At 44.4% G+C, this 21,631-nt stretch overlaps 1 protein-coding gene across 1 annotated transcript in view; it reads left to right on the forward strand.

Annotated features, from left to right (window-relative positions):
* Positions 1 to 21,631, forward strand: part of LOC115090519 (sodium-coupled monocarboxylate transporter 1-like) — a 66,361-nt gene that overhangs the window by 41,464 nt on the left and 3,266 nt on the right. Inside the window, exons 10-14 of the mRNA XM_029599720.1 lie at positions 1,746 to 1,813; positions 2,695 to 2,781; positions 11,751 to 11,950; positions 13,633 to 13,736; positions 21,172 to 21,260. Of these exons, the coding sequence (XP_029455580.1) occupies positions 1,746 to 1,813; positions 2,695 to 2,781; positions 11,751 to 11,950; positions 13,633 to 13,736; positions 21,172 to 21,260 (548 nt within the window). The remainder of the gene's footprint in view (positions 1 to 1,745; positions 1,814 to 2,694; positions 2,782 to 11,750; positions 11,951 to 13,632; positions 13,737 to 21,171; positions 21,261 to 21,631) is intronic.

Raw genomic sequence — 21,631 nt, forward strand, 5'->3', positions numbered from 1 at the left:
CTCTATAAACGATATACTGTAAAACAGTGCATAAGGATAATAGGATACGAAGTGTGTAGAGTTAAAAGAATTTTGAAGTACTCACTTACAGCAATTTGGTTATTAAACACCATTTCCTTTTTCTAATTTTGTCATTGACTTTTTCATCCTAAGAAAGTGAATCATGCAGTATTAGATTGTAGAGATGTGAATCGTGTGCCAGATCATCTTAACGATCAGATTCGGCTGGGGGGGGGGGGGAATCTGATCATTAAGATATGTGAATTGGAATCGTTTCTGATTCCAATTCACATCGCTAATTCTTTTTTTAGGGAGGCCCGCGCCGCTAAAAAAAACAAAAACAACACCCGACCCTTTAAATCGACCCCCCTTCCCAACCCCCCCAAAACCTTTTAAAATTACCTGGTGGTCCAGGGGGGCCTCAGAGGGCCTCAGGGAGAGATCCAGGGGGGCCTCGGGGAGAGAAGAGATCCAGGGGGGCCTTGGGGAGAGATTTCCCGGCATCAGCTGTTCTAAAAAAAAAAAAAAAATGGCGCTGATGCCCCTTTGCCCTTACCATGTGACAGGGTATCCGTGCCATTGGCCGGCCCCTGTCACATGGTAGGAGCACTGGATGGCCGGTGCCATCTTTAAAGATGGTGCCGGCCACTTTACTCATCAGCCCCTATTATCATCAGCCCCTATTATTATAATAGGGGCTGATGAGTAAAGTGGCCGGTGCCATCTTTAAAGATGGCACCGGCCATCCAGTGCTCCTACCATGTGACAGGGGCCGGCCAATGGCACGGATACCCTGTCACATGGTAAGGGCAAAGGGGCATCGGTGCCATTTTTTTTTTTTTTTTTTAGAACAGCTGATGCCGGGAAATCTCTCCCCGAGGCCCCCCTGGATCTCTCCTCTCCCTGAGGCCCCCCGAGGCCCCCCTGGACCACCAGGTAATTTTAAAAGGTTTTGGGGGGGTCGATTTAAAGGGTCAGGTGGTTTTGTTTTTTTTAGCGGCGCGGGCCTCCCTAAAAAAAAAGGGTCGGGAGGGTGGGGGGGTCGATTTAAAGGGTCAGGTGGAGTTTTTTTTAATCGGGCCATCGGCGCCTTTTTAATTAGTGGCATCCAAAATGGCGCCGATGGCCCGAGAGCGGGAGATTGCGCCGGGACCCCCCCACTGGACCACCAGGTAACTTAACATTTTGGGGGGGTTCGGGAGGGTGGGGAAGGTAAGGAATTGGTTTTAAAGGGTCAGGGTGAGTTTAGGGGTTGTTTTGGTGTGCCGGTTTCCCCGCCCTCCCCCAAATAATTCCCGTGCCCTATTTAACGATACAATACAAATGCCCCTGACGATAAATCGGGGGCATTTGTATTGTATCGTGCACTCTAACGATTTTGGACGATTTTAAAATTATCTGACGATAATTTTAATCGTTCAAAAACGATTCACATCCCTATTAGATTGTGAATACAATACATGACTTTGAGTCTCCTATTAGCTCAGTTCAGGGTGGGAGCTGAAGATGGTCCCTTCTTGGCCTTTTGGCTGAGATTGAGAATATGTACAATATGAGGGGAGGAGAGGGGAGGGGAAGGGAAGGGGTGGGAGTTAATGTCCTGTTATCCAATCTCATTAGGGGTAGTGAAGATTAAACCTCCTGCAAAAAAAACAAAAAACCCAACCCCCCCCATCCCCCAAACAATTTAATATGAATCTTCAACTCTGAGAGCTGATCATGATATACTTTACATATTTATTTAGGTCTGTTATATGGTGTCGTGTGTATTGCCATGGCAGCACTGGCATCTCTAATGGGAGCCTTGTTGCAGGTAGGTAGTATTATGCTAATTTTATCACTATTGCTATTTCAGGACCTCTTGTTGCATTTTTTCCCCAAATCTGCAGAAAATAATAAATGATAGAGGCCAAGGGAGTCCTTGTGATCCCTCAAATTAGCCCCTTACCTAGAAGGGTTCGAAAGGGGGTCATTCATCTCTATTTCAAACTATTTACATTTTATATTTTTGCTATTCTGTTGCTGGTATTTTGATGCTGTAAGTTGTCTTGGATCCTTTTTGGAGGAGGGCACCATAAATTGAAAAATGAGTGAATGAATGACCAACTAAAACTGCTGACCGGGTGAGATTTACCTGCTAATGTAAAATCCCCATTTACAAACGTAGAAATGTCCTAAGCCCTGTGTTGGTCAAAGTTTCAGAGGTGGTAGCAACCAAGACAATGCCGGAATTCAGTTGTGCTTGGGTCAGCTTCAGAGAACATTACTAAGGTCAAGGGAAGTCAATGACTAGCCTCCACAGTAGAATAGGATGTGTGTTAAAATACAGAAATGAAATCATTGGCTTTTTGGATGGGAAAAGATCCAAAATGAATCAAAGGTTGTTGAGATTTCTCAGTCGTTTAAAAACAGCAGCTCTGACCTGCAGGCTCCTCCATGTCTAGAAATCCAAGTGGCATTTTTTGCATTGTATTCTTACTGAATACATCTTTATTATTATTATTATTATTATTATTATGAACAGAGCAGTTACGATATGATAAAATTATGATGATGAACAGAATCTCTTTTATGATGTTATTAGCATAATATTTCACAGCTGTCTCCTCATATTAGCCTTACTTTCTGTTCTGCTCGTTTAAGACCCTTTAGAAAAATGAAGAGTTTCACGGTTTGGGTTTGTTCTTTCCTTAGGCGGCGCTCTCTATCTTCGGCATGGTGGGAGGCCCCCTGCTGGGGCTATTTTCTTTAGGAATCCTCTTTCCTTTCGCAAACTCAATAGTAAGTCAAAGCCTTTGCTCTCCCATTTATTTTGCAGAATGTAAATGAAATGGAACCCTTTCTTCTCCGAGCTTCTGGGACGATTCTTGCCCTTTTATCTCCAGCGGTGTTCCATATTTCATGATCAGTTAAATGTGTATATAAAGATGCAGGTTTTATAAAATTACTGTTTTCATGCCAGAGCAGTAAGACAAGATCCAAGCTTGTGTTTTAAAATTTATTGAAGATATAAGTAGCAGTTATCTGAAACAAGTATTTTTATTGTCACAGAATCTGAAGAGAGTTGATGATCAGGTAATGACAGATACATTTAGAGATCTTTGTTTTCAGTTTATATTTTAATTTCCTGGGAATTTCAATGTTATAACAAAAAAAATAACTGATTTTTCCCCTGTTATAACAAAGTCATTTTTCCACTGACTTTTTTTTGTTATAACATTGAAATTCTAAGGGTAAATAAAATAGAAACTAAAAGCACAGGTTCCAGATATATTGCCTCAAAAATTGTACATCCTCTTGCTAAGGGTCATCCTTAAGGCCTTAATGTTCTAAAAGTTTTGCATTGTAAATTGCCAAACATCTGGTGGTAACCACCTGGATTGGGAGATATTCAGCTCTGTAATAATGTGCATATTTACTCTGACCCATAAGATATTTGCATCCCTCCAAAAACTTTACAGAATGGAATCCTATAACACTGTACATCATTAAAAAAAATACTTCTGCATTTCAGTTATATTTTCTTTTTTTTGTCAAAATAATTTTTATTGACCAGGGTGGCAGAGACAACCAATGAGAACGCTGTACAACTCGGAAAACACAGTACATAAGTACATGGGTACAACAAGGCAAACATGGTAGAACCAACAAGAACTCAAGTCACTGCTCATCCCAATTTTTCTTTTATCACCCCCCCCCATAAGTCCCCCCGCCCTAAGCCCGAGCCCCCTCCCCAAACCCCACTCATTCATCCAACATTCACACCTTACCCCCCCCCCCCCCTCCCTTGTCCCTGCACTTTAGAGGACCAGGTTAGAGTATACCCATTGTGACACAGTTCCTCCTGCAACGACTTAGGAAAAGTAGCAAAGCAATTGTCCCAACAAACACAGTACATGGAGTCCGGCTGCCTCTTGCCTGCCAGGTAATCCAATCGTTCCATTTGCGCCAGGGAAGCCATTCTCCCAAACCAGGCGGCCAATACAGGCGCTAACAACGGCTCAGTCCATCCAGCCAGGATAGTACGACAGGCCATTAAGACAGCAAGTCTCTCAAAACGGGCCTTAGCACAACTGCCCGGTAAATGTCGAGGAGACATACTTGAAAGTAACATCCTGGCAGTGAGCCGCAAGGGGACGCCGATGCATTTCCCCACCACCTCCAGTACCGCCTGCCAGAAGGACTGCAATGATGGGCAGGAGATCAAGCGGTGCACCAAAGTACCATCAGCAGCTTCACATTTAATACAGGTAGGGGAGGCAGCCAATTTCATCCTGAACCGGCGAACGTCATCGTAGTAAAGAGAATGAAGAAGCTTAAACTGAAGCTCTCGGAGACTGAGATCAGGTAACAATTTATATAGGTCCCGACACCAGCTAGACATCTGCCGCTCCGTGATCGTAGTGTCCAAAGCTGCTGACCACCGAACAGCCATACGTCGCACTGGAGCGGCGTCACCAAGCTTCTGTCCCAATCGCTTCCAACTGGCGATAGAGTTCCGGAGATACGCAGTATCAAAAATGGTATTGGCAAATCGTATTTTGGCCTCCAGCTCTTGATGTGTCCAAGCAAAGGCAGTCAGGTAGTGGCGGGCCTGAAGAAAAGCAAAAAAGTGTTTGGCAGGCAGTTGGAAGGTCCGTGTAAGCGTAGCAAAGTCCAACAAAGTACCTGAAACAGGATCATACATATGAAAAGCAAACATCACCCCCTGCTCTGCCCAGTGACTAAATACTGGCTTGCAATCACGCCCAGGGAGAAATTCCACATTCTGCAAAAAAGGAAGCAGCAGAGAACGCCCTCCTGATAATTTAAATTGCCTCCGTAACCATCTCCACGCTTTAATACAGGGGGTCAGAAGAACAGTAGGATAAGATGCTACCCTACGCTGGTCCACCCTCATTTGAATAAGGTTCAACGGAGACCCCGGGGTAGACATACGCCCCAGCATCCCCGCTTCGCAGTAACGATAGGATCCCGTAAGCCATTCCACCACAAACCTCATCTGGCATGCCACATTATAAAGCCGGAAATCCGGTAAATTTAACCCCCCACATTCTCGTGGATATTCCATAGCTACATAGGCCAGCCGCGCCCGTTTCCCCTGCCACAAGAAAGTTTGTATCAGTTATATTTTCTTTAAAACGTATACTAGTACAAGGGCTAAGAACATAAGAACATGCCATGCTGGGTCAGACCAAGGATCCATCAAGCCCAGCATCCTGTTTCCAACAGTGGCCAATCCAGGCCATAAGAACCTGGCAAGTACCCAAAAACTAAGTCTATTCCATGTTACCGTTGCTAGTAATAGCAGTGGCTATTTTCTAAGTCAACTTAATTAATAGCAGGTAATGGACTTCTCCTCCAAGAACTTATCCAATCCTTTTATAAACACAGCTATACTAACTGCATGAACCACATCCTCTGGCAACAAATTCCAGAGTTTTAATTGTGCATTGAGTGAAAAAAGTACTTTCTCCGATTAGTTTTTAATGTGCCACATGCTAACTTCATGGAGTGCCCCCTAGTCTTTCTATTATCCGAAAGAATAAATAACCGATTCATATCTACCCGTTCTAGACCTCTCATGATGTTAAACACCTCCATCATATCCTCCCTCAGCAGTCTTCTCCAAGCTGAAAAGTCCTAACCTCTTTAGTCTTTCCTCATAAGGGAGCTGTTCCATTCCCCTTATCATTTTGGTCGCCCTTCTCTGTACCTTCTCCATTACAATTATATCTTTTTTGGATGTGGCGACCAGAATTGTACACAGTATTCAAGGTGCGGACTCACCATGGAGCGATACAGAGGCATTATGACATTTTCCATTTTATTCACCATTCCCTTTCTAATAATTCCCAACATTCTGTTTGCTTTTTTGACTGCTGCAGCACACTGAACCAACAATTTCAATGTGTTATCCACTATGACACCTAGATCTCTTTCTTGGGTGGTAGCACCTAATATGGAACCTAACATTGTGTAACTATAGCATGGGTTATTTTTCCCTATATGCATCAACTTGCACTTATCCACATTAAATTTCATCTGCCATTTCGATGCCCAATTTCCCAGTCTCACAAGGTTTGACCATTCTGCAGTCTCTGAGGGCAAGGCCAGGTCCAATCAAGACAGTAAGCCACAGAAACACATCAGTCATTCCCCTTTCACTCGAATGCATGCATTCCTAATATCTGTCCAGCAGCCCTCAGACACCCTCATAGAGTTGCTCCTGCTCAAGGCTGGCACAAATCCAGACTGAAGCAATGTTTCACTTTCGACTCCTGTCATTTCCCATCAGAGCAACTTTGACATCCTTTAAAAAAATATTAAGTGTTCGTTTTTTTTTTTCTTTGACCTGATAAAGGGAGACCAGCTGTTGAAAACTAGTCACAGATGTATTGAATTAGTTAGTAAGGATGAGGATGTTGGGGAGATACCAGTTCTAGAGATGGCTTTCAAGGGTGATGAGTCAGACGAACTAAACCAAATCACTATGAACTGGGAAGATGTAGTAGGCCAGATTGATAAACTAAAGAGTAGCAAATCACCTTCACAGGAAGGTATGCATCCTAGGGTAGTAAAGGAACTAAAAAATGAAATTTCTGATCTATTAGTTAAAATTTGTAACCTATCATTAAAATCATCCATTGTACCTGAAGACTGGAGGGTGGCCAGTGTAACCCCAATATTTAAAAAGTGCTTCAGGGGTGATCTGGGTAACTATAGACCAGTTAGCCTGACTTCAGCAGCGGGAAAAATAGTGGAAACTATTCTAAAGATCAAAATCGTAGAGCATATAGAAAGACATGATTTAATGGATCACAGTCAACATGGATTTACCCAAGGGAAGTCTTGCCTAACAAATCTGCTTCATTGTTTTTGAAGGGGTTAATAAACATGTGGATAAAGGTGAACTGGTAGATGTAGTGTATTTGGATTTTGTATGAGGCTTCTAAGCAAACCAAAAAGTCATGGAATAGGAGGCGATGTTCTTTTGTGGATTACTAACTGGTTAAAAGACAGGAAACAGAGAGTAGGATTAAATGGTCAATTTTCTCAGTGGAAAAGTGTAAACAGTGGAGTGCCTCAGGGATCCGTACTTGGACTGGTGCTTTTCAATATATATATATATATATATATATATAAATGATCTGGAAAGGAATATGATGAGTGAGGTTATCAAATTTGCAGATGACCAAAATTATTCAGAATAGTTAAATCATAAGCGGATTGTGATACATTACAGGAGGACCTTGCAAGACTGGAAGATTGGGCATCCAACAGGCAGATGAAATTTAATATGGACAATTGCAAGGTGTTGCACATAGGGAAAAATAACCCTTGCTGTAGTTACACAATGTTAGGTTCCATATTAAGGACTATCACCCAGGAAAAGGATCTAGATATCATAATGGATAATACTTTAAAATCGTCGGCTCAGTGTGGTGCAGCAGTCAAAAAAGCAAATAGAATGTTAGGAATTATTAGGAAGGAAATGGTTAATAAAATGGAAAATGTCATAATGCCTCTGTATCACTCAGCTTGATGGACTCTCTACGTGGGAAACATCAAGCTAGGTTGAGAGAACATTGCACAAATCTCATCTTTGGGTGAGTTTCCTCATTCCGAGGGTCATCAAATGTTCATAAGAGAGCACTGTTCTGTTCGTACATAGGGCTTCGCAAAATGGTAAACCCAGCCCATGCCTCCTCTTTTTCGGATTTGCATCGCACCATACAATATGGCGCTATTGCATGCGTTAATGGCTTTTCGCATGCGATAAGCCCTTAACACATGTGAAAATGGCTTAGTGCATTTTGATAAATGAGGGGGTTAGCCGGATATATGCAATATTTCCTAAATTAGCCGGATAACTCAACTCCTTTCTAGAATGCCCAAATAATGGCTGATTATGCCATTTGTGTTGTTTAGATGGATTACTTTTGAGTTATATGTTTAAATGGCTTTTGAATATCAGTCCTATAATGCATGTATCCTTGTATTGTATCTGCCAAGCAATGGGCAGCCAATGTAATGCAGCTAGAACAGAAGTTATATATTCATTTTTTCCTGTGAGTATCCTTGCAGCTGAGTTCTGTATGATTTGCTGTGCCTGGATAGAATTAGCTGGAAGGCCTAGGTATAGCGAATTACAATTGTCTAAACTGGTCAGAATAAAAGATTGATGATTAAAGTGGAAATCTTAAAGCTAATAGAGGTTTTAATCATCTTAAAAGACACCCTTTGAAAAATGATGATTTCACCACTGAAGGAAATTGAGATTTCATGAAAGAATTGTGTCAATCACTATGCCCAAGTTTTTTGCTTTTTGAGCAATTGGTACATTATGACCTTTAAATTTGAAAGTGGCTGGGATTTCACAAGCCTAAAGCCAAGAATTCCTAAGTCTTTTCCCACATGTAAGCATGCTTTCCCCATTTATCCCTTTCCATTTTTAATCTGATGCTCTAGATTTGATTTCCGCTCTCCACTGCTCACTGTAAGGTGAATTTTAAAAGCCCAGCTCAATCATCAATTAGGGGATGCACGAAGAAGTCAGGCTTTTGAGTGCCAACCATATTTTTATAAGCATGTAAATGCCACGGCATGCCCAACTCAAGTTTCCAAAAAGAGTCAGAGCATGGGCATGGTCTGGGGGTGGCATGGGCATTTCAGGGCCTGGCCAAGAGATGTGCTAGTAAATCCTTGTGAGCCCTGATGAGCTCCAAGGTCCCCTGCTATGTAACTTTACTTCTGCTATCGGTGACATGAATGTTAAAAAAATAAAAGGATCGAGCCTGGGGTAACTGGGAGAGTGTGAGCAATCAAACGGGGGGGGGGGAGTTGGAGGAACTAGTTGTTAACTGGGTAAACTGGTGGATGAACTGGTAAATTGGGAATGACGTGGGCATGCGCTCCTTCTAAAATCCCTGGACTTACACGGTAGAAGTGGGATTTCTGTGTCTCCCCTTAAGCTTTGGTGCACATGTGTGCGCGGCCAGGTTATTTTATAACATGCATGCATAAGAACATAAGAACATGCCATGCTGGGTCAGACCAAGGGTCCATCAAGCCCAGCATCCTGTTTCCAACAGAGGCCAAAACCAGGCCACAAGAACCTGGCAATTACCCAAACACTAAGAAGAACCCATGCTACTGATGCAATTAATAGCAGTGGCTATTCCCTAAGTAAACTTGATTAATAGCGGTTAATGGACTTCTCCTTCAAGAACTTATCCAAACCTTTTTTGAACCCAGCTACACTAACTGCACTAACCACCTCCTCTGGCAACAAATTCCAGAGCTTTATTGTGCGTTGAGTGAAAAAGAATGTTCTCCGATTAGTCTTAAATGTGCTACTTGCTAACTTCATGGAATGCCCGCAAGTCCTTCTATTATACGAAAGTGTAAATAACCGATATGATATGATTGCATATACGCACATAAGTTATAAAATAGCCGTGTCCCTGGGCATGTGCACCCATGTACCGGTTTTAAAAATACCGTCCCTGTAAGTCTGCGATTGTCACTAGAGATGCAGCAAATTGGTTTCTCTTGCATCTCAGATTTTCTTTGGAAAAATCATTTTTGCCTCCTCACAAAAGCTTTTGCTTGAGGTCTTAATACCAAACACTCACATGCAAACAGTCAACATAAAGGTAAAAGATGTTACAGGGATGCAAAAAGCTAATAGTATAAAATGTCAAAGATTCTGGTAACAACGGCAATATGTGTGAGCTTTAATTAGAGTTTACAAGAGCAATCAGAGAGATGGATGGAATTTAGGGGTAGTTTAGTAGAAAAAAAGTCACTTTTAAAGATGGAATTTCGGTGTATTGGAGGCAGGGGAGTTTGATGTGCCAGGGGAAGATTTTGGATTTTTGGAAAGGAAGGAGGCTGTTTGAAGGGATGAGAGAAGATCTGATTGGGAAATAGATTCAGGTGCTTGTACAGTCTGAACTGCAGGCCTTGAGGTCAACTTGGTCAACTTGGTCTCTTTTGTTTCCTACTCAGCTGATTTATATCACATAACCTAAAAGTTATCCAATTGATATCTGTGTGTATTGACATGAATGAAGACTCTACCTGAATATGAAGGATAAATTTGCTGGTAACTGCTGATCTGATTGCTAGTACTAAGGGAGGAGAAATATGCAATTTTGGTGAATTCTAAATTTCTTGCAGAAAATAACATGAAATCTGGTCATTTCTACTTTGACGATAACATGAAACATTTAAGTGAAAAGACTATTTCTTGAAATTAAATCTGGTGGTAATGAATATTCCATTTTTTTTTTTTTTGCAACACAAATGTGCTCTCATACCTACACTTCACTTAACCTCCATGTGCAAACTTGGATTATAATTTTTTCTCCTTTTCTTCTCGTCAAGAGGTCTCATCCTTGATTGTGGCATAAATACCAAACTTAGGCCTAGATTCATCAAAATGCTATAATTTTCACATAGATAACACCCATGATAAGAAAAAGGGGCATTGCTATGATAATTTCAGAATTACTGCACCATGTATAGTTAGTTTATCGCAAAGTGTGTTAACGTTTTTGCACCCTGCAATACTTGTACTTCACTACTTGTGGGGGGGAGAGTGAGAGAGAGAGATATTACTTCACTGTTCTCTCGCCCTAGCTTGATAGTACCCTGGTAGAGAGTCCATCAAGCTAGGGCGAGAGAACATTGTAGAAATCTCATCTGTGTGTGACTTTCCTCACTCCAAATGACGTTAGATCTTCACGGAGGTCTACTGTGCTGCTCGTACATCTCACTCTGCATGTAAAACTGGTCCCAAAACCCTACACCACCACCAAAACTTCACCTCCTGTTACTAGCTGGCCCTCCTATAGCAGTATGAATAGTTGGCTACTCTGTGTGCCACCCCAAAGGCTCTCTCCACCCCCCCCCCCCCCCATGCCTGCAAAAATGGTGTAGTTGTTTCCGGCATTAAAAGCGTGTGACAATGCCCCTCAATTTCATTAATCCTGCCCCTTTGAATAAATTTGCATTTACACCATGCGCTGTGATAAATATCGCATGTGTTATGGCTTTAACATCATAATGCACTTTGACGAATGACCCTGTTGGATTATAAAGTCCTTGGGGTAGGAACCTTGTAACATGAATTATCCTCTCTACTGCTGAGTATATTTGTCAGAGGCAATAGTGATTGAATCCACATCTATGGGTGTTCAAGGGCAGAGGATCCTGCAGTGGAGTTACAGGGACTCCAAATCACCAAGATCTCTGTAGAAAATACTAAGTGAAGTAAAGTTAGAGAGACCTGCCCCTGGAGGCTCCCACTTGGATCAGCATTAGGCGTGTCCCAACCAGAAGACTGTATATAAGCAGCTCTAACCTGACACACCTTTGGTGGTCCAGCAGTTCTCAAACAGTTGCCTGATTTCCTGGTTCTTGTTGTATCCGGATTTCTGCTCTGTATCTTATCCTTGGCTCCAGTCCTGACTTCTGGTTCTTGCCCTTTGCTCCTTCCTGGCTTTTGTTCCATCTGAAAAGACCTGGCACCCAAGGGTTCAATTTGAGGGAATGGTGATTGCTTCAGACAGGCCTGGTGTCCTGCTCCAGGACCCCCGACCTCTCTGAGATACACCCCTCCTCTGGCACAGCATCTCCTCTCCATCCTCAGTGGAGCAGGCTGTTACTCAACACTGAGTAAATAATAAGTATTGCTACATTTATTATTGTGTTAACATGGCTGACCCTTACTATTTTTGCAGGGTGCAATTGTGGGTCTCCTTGCTGGATTTATCATCTCACTCTGGGTTGGTATTGGAGCTCAGCTTTACCCTCCACTTCCTGAGAGAAGCTTGCCATTAAATCTTTCAACTGCAGGGTGCATTATAAATGACACAAGCAACTGGACATCCTCAACACCTAATCCAGTAACAACCTCGATGCAAAACGAGAACAATGGAAGGTATGGAAAAAGTATACTGCAATTAAAGCTGGGATTCATTTTAGTTTTTGACTAGCCTTGGAGACTAAACTCTGCATCTCATTAGTGCAGAAGTAACTATGGATAATGTTCCCCAAATATTTAATTTCATATATTTATAAACTGTTTCCCCAGTTAAAAATAACTACCACCACCAAAGCAGTGTACAAACAACTGCCAAAGTGATCCATAAACAAAAGCAATTGACATACACCCCCCCAAAAAAAGAAAAAAAAATAACACACTAATCAATATAAAACAACAAATTCTAAAAAAAAAAAAAAAAAATACCATCACACAGCCACCCATGAGTTACTCATTTCAATTATCCTGTCCCTAAAAGATGATTCAAGGATAATCGCAGATGGCAGAAACATTCTAGTAATAAACCTGGAGCTGCCCTTCCATCCTCATCCTAGCCACCAGTAGCTACCAAAACATAGAATCACTCCTCCCTTTATTAAACAGCAAACCTACATAAAATACCAGATGGACATCAATTCACTGGAAAAAAAAATCCAAGTTTTTACCTTTTTCCTGACTACAGGTCAATTCATCTCCAATCGGCTAGCCAGGCTGGAATATAATGGTGATGGGAAACTTCGCTCTTGAAAGTTACTCACAAAAGTATTTAGTGTGATGAAAAAAAAAAGTGTCACCTTCAACTTGTTTGGTTTTTTTTTACCTCTCTTTATCTGATTTCTATACTGCAATCCCAGCTCTCCCCGAGGTCTTCCAAAGTGGTGTGCAACTAACAATAAAAATACATCATACCTACTTATCCAAGCGGAGTAACATTTCAACCATAGTACTTTATTTCAAAATTGTAGACGCCAACTGAGTTGCAGGCTTTTTGTACATTTTTGCCTTGTTTTGTTTTCCCCTCAAAATCCTGCTCTGACCCGCTGGGGTAGATTTTCAAACCGCGCGATTTGGCGTACTTTTGCTGGCGCATCAGGCGCCAGCAAAAGTACGCAGGATTTTAGTAGATATGCGCGTAGCCGCTAAAATCCTGGATCGGCGCGCGCAAGGCTATCAATTCCGTATAGCCGGCGCGCGCCGAGCCGCGCAGCCTACCCCCGTTCCCTCCGAGGCCGCTCCGAAATCGGAGCGGCCTCGGAGGGAACTTTCTTTTGCCCTCCCCTCACCTTCCCCTCCCTTCCCCTACCTAACCCACCCACCCGGCCCTGTCTAAACCCCCCCCTTACCTTTGTCGGGGGATTTACGCCTCCCAGAGGGAGACGTAAATCCCCACGCGCCAGCGGGCCGCTAGCGCGCCGGGACGCAACCTGGGGGCGGGTCCGGAGGGCGCGGCCATGCCCCGGACCGCCCCGGGCCGTAGCCACGCCCCCGGGCCCGCCCCCGGAATGCTCCCAACACGCCCCGAAAACGCCGCGCGGTTCGGGCCTGCCCCTGACACGCCCCGACACGCCCCCCTCGCCAAACCCCGGGACTTACGCGAGTCCCGGGGCTCTGCGCGCGCCGGTAGGCCTATGTAAAATAGGCCTACCGGCGTGCAGGGCCCTGCTCGCTTAAATCCGCCCGGATTTGGGCGGATTTAGGCGAGCAGGGCTCTTAAAATCCGCCCCTTAGTGTTTTGCAGAGATGTAAGTGTACTGTTGCAGTGGTTAGAAGGAAATAGAAACTCCACTTGTCTTTTGCAGGACTGCCCTGGCTGATAACTGGTACTCCTTGTCCTATTTGTACTTCAGCACCATTGGGACCCTCTTTGCTGTAGCCATCGGGGTGATTGTCAGCCTCCTTACAGGTACAAGTATCTTCTCTGGAATTACAGCGTTAAACAGAGAAAGTCAGAACATTTCTTCCTTGCAAATAAGGATAACTCTGTTTATTCCTTGCTGTCTTGAATTTTAAAAAAAACACTTTTTGCTTCCACCTCCACCATGTTGCGTTGGTTGGGTCTGTTGGCTCCTCCCGTGAACCGCCGCGCTTAGGGGTGGATTCTATAAAGTGCGCCCACGCGTCCATGTGCGCGCGCGCTTCCCGGCGTGCGCGCATGGACAAATTTTATAACATGCGTGAGCCGGCGAGTGCATGTCATGAAATATGAGGGCTGGTGCGCACATGCGTGCCAGATTTTATAATCTGCGCGCATGTGTGCGGGCGGCGCACGCAAGGGGGAGGGGGGGGGACTTCTGCAATTTCCGTGCGGCGACGCATTCCGGCCTTCCCCTGAGCGGACTAAAGAGGACTCTTCCCTACCCCCATTACTTAACCTCCCTTCCCCTCTCCTCTCCTCCCCACCCCCTAAACCCTACCTTTTTCTTTTTTTTTCTTTGTTGCACGACAATGGTGCTGTCCTGCCCCGCCCCCTGCCCCGCCCAGAACACGCCCCCTGCCCCGCCCAGAACACGCCCCCCCTGCCCCGCCTCTTTGAAAAGCTCGGCACGTGTGAGCGCACCGGGCTTTACGCGCGTGGCCGGGGCCCTTTAAAAATTGGCTCGGTACACGCAAGGCCCGGCCACGCGCGTAAAGCCCGGATTTTGCACGCGCAGCGCGTTTAAAATCCAGGCTTTACCCTTCAGGCCGGGTCTTCCTCCTCATACTAGGATGCCGCCGGAATACCTTTTCTTCCAGTGCGGTGGTCTGCTGTGCCGCAAAGCGGCAGGATGCTGTCTGAGATCTTTGTGGCAGGACACCTCCAACACAGACCGGTCTCGCTCCCCCCTAGGGGATGCACACACCCAATGCCCCCACTCTTAAAGGGCCAGCAGTTGGAAAACCTGGGAGGTTCCTTCCGACGACATCCCTGGCCTATATAAGGCCACTGCAAACATCCCTTCAATGCCTCAGCAACAGGTCTCCCTATTGCCTAGTAACATGAGTTGCCTCAGAGTTCTTGTTTCTGTGTTCTTCAGTTCCTGAGTCCTCATCTTCAGTTTCAGTGTCTTTGTTCTTCAGTTCTTGTGGTCCTCATCTCATTCGTCAGTTCCCATGGTCAGTCTTCAGTGTGCCTTGCTTCCTGTGTTGCTCCTCGACTTCCTGCCCTGCCTCTTCATCCCGCCTTTCCCATGGACCCCAACCCCGCTGGACCACCCGGGAGTTTTGGCAAGTCTTGGGGGGTCAGGAGGGTGGGGGGTTGTAGTTAATTAAATTTTAGCCGGGAAATGAATAAGAATGGAACGCATGAATGGATCGGGGGGCCCCCCTTGCCGAATGCAATGTATCTGCCCTCCGACGAATACGAATACCGAATGTAACATATGCAGTCTCTCTGCACATCCCTAGAAGTTACTGGGAAGAAATTAACGACATCAGCAACCAGCAGCAATGAAGGAGCTTCAATAAAAATCAGTAACAAAATGATAGAAAATGTCACAAATATTTTGCAGCCTCTTTGTAATGGTTGCTCCATCAGAAAAATAAAAAATGAGAACAGCCATCAGCAATGAACAACTGGAAAAGCTGAAGAAAATGTGAACTAACAGCAACATCATAATGAAAATTTTAAACAGCCCTCCATAGCTTCCAGAGCTGAGTATTCTCTTCGGCACTAAAAAAGCAAACTGAGGCCTTTGAAATGTGATGCTTTAGAAGACTTTTATGTGAATTCTCTGCTGCACACAAAATAAATGAGCCTGTGAGAGATCAAATCAGGCACGAAGCTGGTAAACATGAATTCTCAAGGAAGAGACAGATGCAGTCATCTGCCCAAGTAAGAAGAAAGCAGTGCACCCTAACGCCATTGTGCAGGGTGCTGTGGATAGATGAGAAAAGAGAGGAAGTCCTAGGACAAGCTGGACCACCAATATAAAAAGACTGGCCAGGATTAAAATTAATGGATTGTACAAGGGCTGCAAAAGAGTGGAAAGAATGGAGGAAAGTAATTGCCTCATCAAAGGGGCCCCAATGGTTGATACAGCCACAGGACTGACTGCATTAGTTATAATTCTGAGGGCTTTAAATATCTGTCATAATGTCCTGTCCTTCTTCACCATCTTAGTCTTGATGGTGTGTAAACTGTACTCATTTTGGTAGCTCTCCTCTGCTCATTCTGTTGCCTTTCTGGAGGGGTAGTTTCCGGATACGGACACAATACTCCAGATGAGTTTTCATACAAATGTGAACAAATAGGTGTGATGATCTCCTGTTTCCTGCTGATTGTACTTCTTCCTGTGCTTCCTAGAATTCATCTGACACTTGCCACTGCATTGTTGCATTGTTTGGAAGTCTTCAGATCAAACATGATCACCCTCCAATCCCTTACCAAAGGTTCATCAAGCCCAGTACCCTGGGACAATCCAGGTCACAGGTACCTGGCAGGATCCCAAGGATTAGATAGATTCCAAGCTATTTATCCCAAGAATAAGCAGTGGATTTCTGCAACTCTACCTTAATAATGGTTTACGGACTTTTCCTCCAGGAACTTGTCCAAACCTTTTTTGAATGCAGCTACACTAATAGCTTTCACCATATCCTCTGACATCGAATTCCAGAGCTTAATTATGCGTTGGGTAAAATAATATTTTCTCTTATTAGTGTTATGTTTTGGCATGGATGTGAACCCCTGGGCTGGAGTGAGAGGTGTCACCGCCCACAGGGAGGAGCCCCGTGGGTCTCACTACCAGTAGGCGTGGTCTCAGTAGCAAGGACACAGCTGTATACAGACTTTATTATGGGAAAAGAGAAAGCATACCCCGAGGAGCGGGTAATGCGATAAAGGTGTAGTTCTTGAGCAGCACCCGTGGAGCGGGCACTGAAGTAAAGTACAGTTCTTTAGCAGAGGGACGAACCCAAGGATGTACCTCATATAAGACAGTCCGGTAGTGGTCCGCAGCGCGGGGTACGTCAGACAGTCTTCCAATAGAATGGCAAATACCTCTAGAGTGTTGATCCGGTAGTGGCCCGCAGCGCGGGGTACGTCAGACAGTCTTCCAATAGAATGGCATGTACCTCTCGAGTGTTGATCCGGTAGTGGCCCGTAGCGCGGGGTACGTCAGACAGTCTTCCAATAGAATGGCATGTACCTCTCGAGTGTTGATCCGGTAGTGGCCCGCAGCACGGGGTACGTCAGACAGTCTTCCAATAGAATGGCATGTACCTCTAGAGTGTTGATCCGGTAGTGGCCCGCAGCGCGGGGTACGTCAGACAGTCTTCCAATAGAATGGCATGTACCTCTAGAGTGTTGATCCGGTAGTGGCCCACAGCGCGGGGTACGTCAGACAGTCTTCCAATAGAATGGCATGTACCTCTCAAGTGTTCATCCGGTAGTGGTCCGCAGCACGGGGTACGTCAGACAGTCTTCCAATAGAATGGCACGTACCTCTCGAGTGTTGATCCGGTAGTGGCCCGCAGTGTGGGGTACGTCAGACAGTCTTCCAATAGAATGGCATGTACCTCTAGAGTGTTCATCCGATAGTGGTCCGCAGTGCGGGGTATGTCAGACAGTCTTCCAATAGAATGGCATGTACCTCTCGAGTGTTGATCCGGTAGTGGTCCGCAGCGCGGGGTACGTCAGACAGTCTTCCAATAGAATGGCATGTACCTCTAGAGTGTTGATCCGGTAGTGGCCCGCAGCGCGGGGTACGCCGAGGATGGCTAAGCAAGGCAGATGGTGTAGAGAAAGTCTGAGGTCCTGGAGCCAAGAAGTACTTGGAATGGTGAAAGCAGTCTTCCTGCAGCGCAGGGTAGATGGAGCGTATCTTGTCGGTGAGAATGCGGTAGTGGCCCGAGGCTCGGGGTACACTGCAGCGAGGATTCCAGCAAGATAGTAGAGAAGAAGCGAGAAGTACTCACAGACTAGGTTCCAGTAGAGCAAGGTGGGAAGGTCCTCCGAGGAGCGGATAACCCAGGAACGTGAGAGAGCCCCCGAGGAGCGGGTACTCAGAGTGTTTCCCACCAAGACAGGAACAGGAAGTCCAAAGTGAAGCAGACTCAGCAACGAGGAGAACTCTTTGCTAACTCATCTGGGAGTCGGTCTAATCAGATTTAAATACAGCAAAGCAGTGACGTCATGCGGAGGGGACGCCCCCGAGGTTCCCGCCATGACTTGTATTAAAGACAGTCCGTGCGCGCGCGCGCACTAGGTGACTCCAGGAACAAGATGGCGGTCGGCATTGCCCACGCCCTCCCGGGGATGCCAGGGAGGTCAGCGTCCGCTGGCGGAGGCCGCCATTCTTCCAAGGATAGACGAAGTAGCAAGAAAAGAGGTGAGCATGAAGAGGTCGCAGCTGTCTGCGACCGACGGGCACAACAATTAGTTTTAAATGTATCACCTAGTAACTTCACTGTGTGTCCCCTGCTCTTTATACTTTATTTTTTATTTATTAATTTCAGACAAATAACAGAAAGATTATTAACCAGAATGCATGTAATGTTATTAATTAAAAAAGGAAATAAATACTTTAAACAAGCCTATAAATTAAACTAAACATAATCTAGTCACATTATAGAGGATGCAAATGGAAAAGGGATCCAAATCAAGAAAACAGAAAACAGCATAAGCACTGGCAAGTCAGAAGCAAAGCATTGATAAGGAAGGCAAAGAAGCTTGCCGTAGAAGCATAGACTCATAATAAAATCTTTTTCAGGTTCATTCAAAGTAGAAAGCCTGTGAGGGAGTCAGTTGGACCATTAGATGATCAAGGGGTAAAAGGGGTACTTAAGGATGACAAAGCCATAGCAGAGAGACTAAAATAATTCTTTGCTTCGGTCTTCACTGAGGAAGATGTAAGAGATATTCATAATGAATCCAGGCCTCTATTATGACTCCCCCTAAAACAAACAATAAGCATCCAAACGGAGAAGCAAAACCTAATTTCCAATATCTGATGTCCGGTACTGTTTTTATGGGCAATAACCGTCTTTCTGGTTATAACTCAAGCTATGCACTAGTACCGTTTTTACTTTATATGCAGCTGTTCGTTTTTAATATGATGTTTTCTTACTGTTGGCTTTCCCCCAACATCTAGTTTAAAAGTTGTACTATATCCTTTTTAAGGGTTAGTGCCAGCAGCCTGGTTACACTCTGGTTAAGGTGGAGCCCATCCTTCTGGAAAAGGCCTCCCTCCCCCAAAATGATGCCCACTTCCTAACAAACCTAAACCCTCTTTCCTGCACCATCATCTCATCCATACATTGAGACGCTGGAGTTCTGCCTGTCTCTGGGATTCTGCAAGTGGAACACGGAGTATTTCTGAGAATGTTACCCTGGAGTTTCTGGATTTCAACTTTCTACCTAAAATTTGGCTTCCAGAACCACTCTCCTGCACTTTCCTATGTCATTGGTACCCACATGAACCAAGACAACCAGCTCCTCCCCAGCACTACCTAAAATCCTCTGTGACCCATGAGGTCTGCCTCCTTCACACCAGGCAGGCACATTCCCACGCCATCCTCATGTCCATCAGCCACCCAGCTATCTACCTTCCTAAAAATCGACTCACAAATTACAATGAACATTCTAACCCTTCCCTCCTGGGCACATGCCCCTGAAGACATATCCTTGGTGCAAGAGGATACTACATCACCTTGAGGGCAGGTCTTAGTTATAGGATTACTTCCTGCCTCACTAAGGTGATGCTCTCCTTCCAGGTGACCTTTCTCCTTCAAGGCAGCACAGGGGTTGCCAGATTGCTCTGCTCTGTCCCTGAAGATCTCCTTTCTATACCTCTCTGCCTCCCGTAGCTCCTCCAGGTCTGTCACCCTAGCTTCCAGAGATTGGACTCATTCTCTGAAGGCTAAGAGTTCTTTGCACCTAGGGCACACAATCAACCTCTCACCAGCTGGGAAATAATCATATATGTTGAACTAAGTACAAAAGACTGGAAAGTCTCCCTCTTGCTGCTGGACTACTGTCTCATTCTTAATTTTATTGATTTGTTATCAAGTTAAAATTTCTAAGGGAGTGGGGATGTAAAGCTAATCTAAAGTACTTTTAATTTATTGATTTATTTTATATTTGTCCGTCAATCACCTTCAAAACTAATCTACTTATATCTATCTAGTTACCCACCTTATTGACTTTTGTTTTGAATTCCTTCTGTATAAAACATGTAAGTAAACTTATAGTAAGGAGCGTTAAAGGGTGCACGCCATTAGGCTCGTGCTTCCATCTTCTTCTGCTGCAAGAGGTATGGGATCTATGGAAGCTGGGAGTATGGAGCCTGAAGCCTGGATTCGCTCGCAGTGACCTCTGGAGTCCTCTCCTGGGGGCTGCTGGGTAATATGTGCAGATGAGCCTTCTGGTCCTCTTCTGCTGCAAGGGGGTGCAGGGCCTTTGGAAGATGGGACTGTGGAGCCTGAAACATGGATTCACTCATGGTGATCTCTGGAGTTCTCTCCGGTCCTTTTCTGCTTCAGTTCCGTATTCACTAAAGAAGACCATGGAGAAGGATCACTGCTGGTGGAAGGTAAATACCACCCCATTTACAAAAGAGTGTGTGTAAATGGAATTGGCAAAACTGAAGGTGAACAAAGTCATGGATCCTGATAAGATACATCCCAGGATGCTAAGGGAGCTCAGAGAGGTACCAGCAGGTCCACTGAAGGACCTGTTCAATTGATCCTTGGAGAAGAGTGGTTGTGGTTCTGCTACACAAAAGTTGAAGTGTCTGAAAAGCATGAAGACATGGATTGTGCACCTTTACATTTAATTATATTAGTGTAAAAATAAACTTACTGTGATTTAATACAGTTTCAATCTCATAAAAAAACCCATTGTTAGGTATTCTGAAAAGTTATTGCTTGAGCAGATCTGTCTGTGCCTATTCCCTCTGAATACATTAGAAGTGCATTTGTACAATATAGTATTTTCTTGGATATTCGTTTATTATATATTTGCATTTCTAGTTTGTGAATACAAAATATATTGCTAGCGACTATCTGTTTAAAGTGCCACTGTATGCTGATGCAGCTTTAAAGAAACATCTTGAAAGGATATAAAACACAAAGTACTTCTTGCTCATTCAGATGGCATGAAAATTGTTGTAGCATATCACCTGGTCACATGTCAATTAAGTTTCCCAGACAATTCTAATTTGCTAAATTAAATAACCTTTAAAAAAAAAAATCTTAATTAATACTTAAATTTGTGTTAGGTCCTAGGATCTTAAATTCCCCTCCCCCATAATAGTTAAAAAGTTGCAGACGAGAGCTAGTATCTGGAAGCAGGCAAACTGGATTACTATCAGTAACTCACTGAGCAAGTCAAAGGTTTACGAGCTGGGTATTTTTAATTTCAGGTGGCGCCAAACAAAATGTAAACCGTGATTGTCTAATCAGCAAACAGGACTTCAGCTGCAACATCTTTACGTGGTCTAAAGATGACAAAGTAAGTTTGGTTTCTTACATCCTTCTCTCCCTTTTCTGTAATAACAATGATGATTTTCTTTTGTCGCCTAAAATTCTGTATTTCAGTGGCAAAGCAATGATCACTTGAGCCCTGAGGCAAGTCCTCATTTTGGACCTCCCACAACAAACACCACATCCCCTTTTCCATCCACCCATGCCCAATTTTTTCATTCCCAATAGTGCTCTCATCGCTCATTATTCTCCCCTTCCCCTTCCCTGCTCTCACTTCTCTCCTCCTAGCTCTGGTTACTCCTATCTTCTGCCAGGGTCCCCGCACCAAGTGCTCTTTCTTCCCTCTCCCCATGCTCTCACCGCTCTCTTCCCCCCATTCCTACCCAGTGCTCTCATCTT

Source organism: Rhinatrema bivittatum, chromosome 4 (assembly GCF_901001135.1).
Source record: "Rhinatrema bivittatum chromosome 4, aRhiBiv1.1, whole genome shotgun sequence".
Classification (NCBI taxonomy): Eukaryota; Metazoa; Chordata; class Amphibia; order Gymnophiona; family Rhinatrematidae; genus Rhinatrema; species Rhinatrema bivittatum.